This window comes from Lepisma saccharinum, unplaced genomic scaffold (assembly GCF_977018435.1).
Source record: "Lepisma saccharinum unplaced genomic scaffold, izLepSacc3.1 HAP1_SCAFFOLD_1152, whole genome shotgun sequence".
Taxonomy (NCBI): domain Eukaryota; kingdom Metazoa; phylum Arthropoda; class Insecta; order Zygentoma; family Lepismatidae; genus Lepisma; species Lepisma saccharinum.
Genome location: NW_028143793.1, coordinates 28,519 through 36,170, shown reverse-complemented (window position 1 = coordinate 36,170; position 7,652 = coordinate 28,519). Strand labels below are relative to the sequence as shown.

The following is a 7,652-nucleotide window of genomic DNA, read 5'->3' as shown; positions in this document are numbered from 1 at the left end:
TAAAGTTACCCAACTCAGAGCCCTCTGTAGCCTGTTTGAGGCATCGTAGAACTCTGAAATTTGATGAATCCACTATGCAGACCCTGGGGAAGAGGATGGCGATAAAAAATAGTTCAATTATCCGCCACCAGGTTGAAATGTGGCGCTGTACTTCCATGGTGGGTTGTAATAATGACGTAAACTCCTCCAATTGGTTATGGATTTGCCTTTACCTGGCAATCTTGCAATAAACGAGAGATTATTTTCTCGCAACTTCCAGCCACTAACAAATGCCTTTCTAATTAACAACTCAGCTAAATCATTTAACGTTATTATTTGTACAATCCATCATGGAAGTACAGCGCCACATTTCAACCTGGTGGCGTTTTGAACTATTTTTTATCGCCATCCTATCCCCCATGGTCTGCATAGTGGATTCACCCAATTTCAGAGTTCTACGATGCCTCAAACAGGCTACAGAGGGCTCTGAGTTGGGTAACTTTAATTCTGGCCACCCGGTACGTAGCTGTTACTTTACCCTAGAAAAGCCGACCTCCGTGGCGGAGTGGTTAGCAACGTGCGCACGACACCAAGGGCCCTGGGTTCGAATCCCATTCAATTTGGCTTCGTGGGACATCACATATAATGCTAATAGGGACGTTATTTTATGGTGAATATAAAGTACAATGTGAATAATAATAATAATATTAATAATAATGAAAGAAATTAATGTAAAATCATTAAGTGATCCCTTGACTATTTCGCATTCCATTGTTGCTTCAATAGATAATTGCTTGAAGTTTCATTCAAACATGACAGTTCTCACCCAGGTTGGCAATGCATTTGAAAATAAGATCCTTAGGAAAATATTTTGACCTAAAAGGGATGAGGAGACAGGTGAGTGGACAAGGTTACATAATTTAGAACTACATGTCCAGATATTATTAGAATAATTAAATCAAGAAGACCTAGGTTGGCAGGCTATGTGGCACGAATGGGAGAGGAAAGAAGAGTTTCCAGGATTATTGTTGGGAAGCCTGATGGTAAGAGACCAGTAGGAAGGCCAAGACGAAGATGGAGGGACAACGTTGAGATGAACCTAATGGAAATCGGTAGGGTTGCTCAAGATAGGGACAGATGGAAGGCCTGTGTTGCAGCAGCCATGAACCTTCTGGTTTAAGAAGGCTAGAGAGTTAGTTGGCAATGCAGCATTCCATTCCCTGCGCACCATTTTGAGAGAAACATGCTGGAGGAGGATAACGTCCGTACAGTACTGTCTAAGTTTTGGAGATGCGAGTGTAAAATCCCAAGCCTGTCCCACAGTCTGCTACGCACCCACAGTGTCGTCATAGATGACAATCACAGACTCCCAGTTGATGGCCTTGGTTGTCCTCAGGTCGAGAATCAGCTGCGACACTTCCTTCCCGCTGTCCATCAGGGGCACCGTGATGGCTTCCTTGGTCGGCAGCCTAGCGCAATCACTCTCTGAAAGAAAAAAAAGGCATTAAATCACTACTCCAATTCTAAATTTGGCATGTTTAAAACAGAAGGTTTAAAACATTTTGTTCTAAATGTTTAAAACATAGGCCTATGTTGAAAAGTATGTGAATGAAACAATTTTCCTCAGTACTTAACGCACATTGCTTTTCATGTCAATTTATTTTGTTGCATTCACAATCAAATGGGAAATTTCGGAAAACAGAGTAGCTACCAAGGAAATAGAGTGAGGCCTCCAAACGGTTAATAGTTGAATCTTTGATACAATACCCATAATTTGTCTGCCATATTAAGTTTCCAGTATACAATATATATACAGGGTGATTCAAAAGTCCCAGGACACACTTTTCTCTCTGAAACGGATGCGGTAATGACGGATCCAACTTCACCTGGGTACATCAGGGTAAGGGGTGCTTCCGGAACATGGCCGCCATCTTGAAGTCCACCATATTGGATCGAGGTCAATTTTTTTAAAATGCCAAAGGTGCCATGTGGGATATCAAACCACATTCGAATTTTCCAAGAAATGCAATACTGTAATTAGTTTTGTGATTGCGACTTACATGAAAAGTTTTAAGTAATTAACTTTCAGGGTTTTCACCACTCAAGTGTAACATAAATTTCCTGTAAAGCACAGAAAATGAGTGGGATCAGTGCCCCCTCGCGCCCCCCTTAACGACATCCTTGAAAACATTACTACAACACTTAACTGCATAAACAAAAATAAAAAAAAACCTTACCTGTAATTGCTAACTGGAGAACTCTACTATCTGAATTTTTGAACAGGTCCCACATATCGTCGCATGAAGTAATGCTTAGAATTGCTATGAGATCTGGAAATGAAACAAATCTTGTTAACTTTTCTCAATGTGTGTCTGTATTGATTACTGTCATGAATTCTTATTATCAACAAGGTACGCCTTTCTGAAATACATAATATATGAAGTAACCAATCATTATTGTATAAAATTAACAGCAGAAAATATTGCTATGTTCCATGTACACTCACCGGCAATAAAATTGAACAACTATATCCTGAAATACTCACTTCATTGAAGTGCGTTATTTGTGTTGCCTACTTCTACGGAGATGACCGAATTGTATTTTGTAGTGAAGTTCGCTTGTAGCCGTCGAGTTGCGCAACACACATAACGCATCAGTGAAGCCAGCCAGCATTTCAGGATGTAGATATCCAATATTTTCGAATCTTCAGAAATACTTATTGGCGCTAGTATACGTTAGGCAACAACAGCACGCACACGACAGACTTCCCAGTGGCGGGCACTCCCCCCATCTCTCTCTCTCTCCTTCTTCAACCCGAAGGTTTATGGCTGCAGCAACACTAACCTTCCATCTGTCCTTATCCTGGACAAGATCAATCCCATCTTTTCCATCCTTGCTGATTTCCTTTAGGTCCATCTCAACGTTATCTCTCGATCTTCATCTTGGCCTTCCTACAGGTCTCTTACCATCAGGTTTCCCAACAAGAATCCTGTAAACTCCTCTTTCCTCTCCCATTCGTGCCACATGGCCTGCCCACCTAAGTCTTCTTGATTTAATTATTCTAATAATATCTGGACATGAATACAAATTATGTAGTTCTAAATTATGTAACATTCTCCACTCATCTGTCTCCTCATCCCTTATAGGTCCAAATATTTTCCTAAATATATTATTTTCAAATACTCTTAATTTATGTTTCTCTCTTAATGTAAGGGACCAAGTTTCACATCCAAATAATACTACAGGCAAAATTACGGTTTTGTATATTTTAACTTTTAGTTTCTTGATATTATACGAGAAGATAAGAGATTATGAACTTTTAAACTGTACCAAGACAAACGCCCCCCGTGGCGGGGTGGTTAGCACATCGCGCTACGACACCAGGGGTCCCTGGTTCGAATCCTGGCCTGGGCATGGATGTTTTTGAGTGTCCATTCATCATATCATCACTCATCCCCATCTTCGCAAATTAGCCAAAAGTGGCACAAGAAGAGAAGTAAAATAAACCAAATCAATTAAATGTTCCAAGATAAACTTTGTAGCCTACAAATGTCTCCTCACAACAAAAATGAACAAAAAAGGAAACCAGAGCGTCTCGGGCGCCCCCGCAACCCCCGCAATGCGGGTGGGACCCCGAGGTGTAAAGGCCCCGGAATGTTTTCTCTGCGCTCCTGAAATTTTATATAATTTCAGAAATTCAACACATACTGTCGGTTATTTTTTTAAAATACGAAATAGACAAATTGTAGGTCAACAATGACAAAATTTGAACTCGAAATTCACTGAGGTGAGCACTAAATAGAAACGCCCGGTCGGTGAACTTAGAATACGTTATCAACAGAGTTACTGTAATTTACGAGTCAGTGGACACCACAAATAACTTCACGACTGTTTTATTTATTTATTTTCATGTGGAAGGTGGGTTCCCAGTAACATATCTTAAGACAATCTCTGTGATAATAAGCATGGGCGTACTGCCTCAATCAAAGGGGCCCTGGCAACTTAACCTGTGGGCCCTCAGAAATGCCGTATTAATCTACTTGCTCGCAGATCGCCTAAAATAGGAAGAAATCCCTCATTTCAGACCTATATAGATATACCGTTTATCGGAATCTTTTAGAGCATAAATTGTCTGCAGTTATGAATCCAATAGGAAGATTCAGTTCCTCGGACAGTCTATTTTTTATTACCGCACAGACAAGAAAACTTGGTAATTCATGAACTTTTACCACTAATATTAGATTTATGTGTGGTATTTAAAATGTAACTTCCCACCAAATATTTTCAATGGCGGCCCAAGTCTTTTCATATTGTAATGATGCGATCATTACTGGATCCTTTTTTATGTTATAAATTGTGTATGGCTATGTATTCCTGTACGTTTGGGTTCTTGGCCGTTGGGGAAGCGGTAAGTTTCCAGTAACGGTTTAGTTCATTAGCGGGGCCTATAAATAGGAAGATCAAAGGAGCAGTGGGTCTCAGATGTTTGGCGGAGTACAGCAATGTAAGAGGTATCTTTTTCTCTGAGGGGAGCGGCTTGGCGAACTTTCTTTCCTTACTATGTGAACCGACGGCGGGGATGTTAACTTTCTTTCTTTTAATACACACACTTGCTCTTTTCACATTATTCCAATAGTTTATTTCATGTGGGAAACCGGGTACACAACACACATACCTTCAGCCACCTTTTTTGGTACTGAGGGCCGGTTGCACCATCGCCACTCAATCTGCCACTTTACAAAGTGCTGGATAACGACAGGCGGGAGATTTAGGCGGCGGTGGGTTGCACCAAGCATTTTTATCCTCGGCCTTGTAAGGTGGAAGTTTCTCCTGCTTGCCGTACGACCTGGCAACAGAAACTGGAGAAAGTTGTGTTTTCGATTGTGTTTTGTTTGTTTATTACGTGCTAATATCTGCTTGTCAATTCCAAATGCATGCTTTTTCAACTGAAATATGTTTTAAAAAACTAAATATTTATTGCAATAAAATGAAACAGCTCATAGAAGTAGGTAATGCATGTGTCGTACTCTCATATAATATCAAATGTATGTTATATGATACAATATAACCCGTAATCTTTCGAAGTAGTGGGAAGCTTACAAAATTTTCAATTTATTTTTCACGTACTCCAATTAACATAATGCAAAAAAGAATATTCCTCGTCTTATCTTTCAGTAAGACATACGGTTACTTTTTAAAAAATATTAAACACTACTAAACAGTGACCAAAATTTTACGAAGTCGTAACAAATGCAAGTTACATTTATTCAATTTTTAGTGCAAGGCTGACATATCTGAGTTTGTGTAAATATCCGGAATGAGAAGAGCAATCTTCTATTCTGCTCTTACTAATTTATCATTCGTTTCTGTTAATAATTTATCAATCCGTAACCCCTTCTTTAGCGAATAGCGAGTATTAGTATTATCAACGTTGACCATCTAATAGGTTTCTTCTTTATTTATAATGCAGCTTTTGTGAAAGTTGGTTAACGATGCAGATGAAAATTAAATTTTTGTATTCAAAACAAATTCGAATAGCACAAAAAAAAATCGTTAATCAACGGTTCCATGTACAAGGTACATTTTGGGAATTACTATCATCTTAGCACAAAAGGAAGAATCAAATAGTAATGTAAAGTACCGTAGTACTGTATGTACGCATGTTTTATTCTTATTAAGAAAAAAGAAGAAACTCCAGGCTGTATATACTTTCAGATAGGTAGTTTCGTGCAACGTTATATGCTAGTGCAATGCAAGAACGTATATATTTCTTTACAAAAAACAGTAATATTCACCAGGAAAATATACATTGTACATACGTACAAGTTATGTTCCTTCTTAGACGAGCGGATAGGGACAGTATTAGCACCTTGGGTAATACATGCTAACAACACCAAACATGGCCTGCCTAACCTATCCACGTATGTATATACTAGCTTAAATAAACAAATTATAATTTGCCAAACCTATTTACATGCTTAATTATGCTATTATATGCCTACGTGGATAGGTTAGGCAGGCCAGGTTTGGTGTTGTTAGCATGTATTTCCCAAGGTGCTAGTGCTGCCCCTAGCCGCTCGTCTTTTTAGGCCAGTTTTAAAGTTAAAGTACAAAATCTCGCACAATGTAATTAAAAATATGTTACTTCGCATAAAACGTTTCCTCTAAGTAGTAAAAACCGAAAAAAACTTTGGCATTTACCTCTTATGCTCTCCCATGAATATTAGGGTAGGGTTGGTTAGGTTAGGTACAAAACCAGTGGGAAATTGTTCCTTGTACATTCATGTCAACATCGTAAGGATGCTTGTTAACAGTAAACTTTTTTTTGCCAATTTTGGAAGTTAACATACAAAATCACACATATACAATGTATACGTTTCTTAAAAGATTGGTATTACGTCTTGTGTACTACTAGGTATGTAGTTTCTTGCAAGGTTATTATTGTAAATGTGTGTGTTTGTAAAAAACACAGCACCATTCGGAAATTGTTCCTTGTACGTACATATGTATGAACTGGACGGTAAGAGTAGCTACTGCTAAATATTATACGTGCATTCTTTGCCAGTTGTTATTCGGAAACAATACATTACTTGTTTATTTGCAATGTTACATTCACAGCAATGGCGACGGAAGTGACTCTAATAATATTACACGTGTTTTAATCTTAAAGATTACAAATTACGAGCATTGCGAAAAACCAACTGATGCATGGTGTACATTTCGTGTATTGCGTTTGGTTGAAAAAATTGTTACAGCAAACACACATTCATTTATTTGGAACGGCATTTTAATACAATTTTGCAAGCATCAAACGCATTACTTTAACCTGGTTTTATTTCCTGTACCCGCATGCACTCAAATCCTACATACGAAATTACAGTGAAACTGCTAATGCTAATATCAATATACAACATTTTCGGAACACACACGAAAATTACCATCTAATATTCATTTCTACACATATATTTACAAACGTTGCTTTATTTATTGCCGTTCCTGGGATAATTAACAAATCCGCATTTTTTTTTTGCTGTTATTTGGTAATGCAAAACATGCAGCAAACTTTCGCAATTTGCAACAGCTGATCGAGACTTTGCCATTTTATCAACTATAAAAGTGTAAACACAGATTATACTAGGTGCTGCACGTATCTGTTGGCTGCACAGTGTACTGCTTTTCCATGTTTACCTGGCACTTAACGCGTTAGGCGGAGCCCCGACCGCCACTTACGTTACACGGGACTTTAAGTGCTAGATAACGTTAGGCGGACATTGAACAACCGCAAAATGGTGTTAAGTGGGGGATAAGACGTTAAGCGGAGATGGTGCAACCGGCCCTGAGGGTTATATTTTTTTTTTACTCGTGGAGCCAGTGGCTACGCGAGTCTACACACTCTCTTCGGGAAGGGGGTACAGGGTACACCGGAATGTAATTTTGTGAATAACGGCCAAGAATTAACTCCTGTAAATATATTATGAATAAACCTATACATATCTAAAAGGAAATGGGCGTTTAGTTATAATTTGAAGAAGTAGGGTGTCTATTGCCTAAACTAACATCCACAGAACTTCAGTTACTGCACGTTTTGAACCTCGGGAAAGGGATTCAAAAATGTATGGTAGTGTATATTGTGTATGTTGCTGAGGAACAGCTTAAAAGCACAAAAAATACCG

General features: G+C 38.6%; 1 protein-coding gene across 1 annotated transcript; it reads right to left on the bottom strand.

The window, feature by feature from the left end:
- Nucleotides 1-1,314: 1,314 nt before the first annotated feature.
- On the bottom strand, nucleotides 1,315-2,279 carry LOC145983517 (ionotropic receptor 93a-like; the record flags this gene model as incomplete). The annotated part of the gene is made up of 2 exons (XM_083116599.1): nucleotides 2,217-2,279; nucleotides 1,315-1,464 (listed from the first exon to the last, which is right to left on the bottom strand). Coding segments are annotated over exons 1-2 (205 nt in total), but the record flags the coding sequence as incomplete, so codon positions are not given.
- Between the last annotated feature and the right edge of the window lie 5,373 nt (nucleotides 2,280-7,652).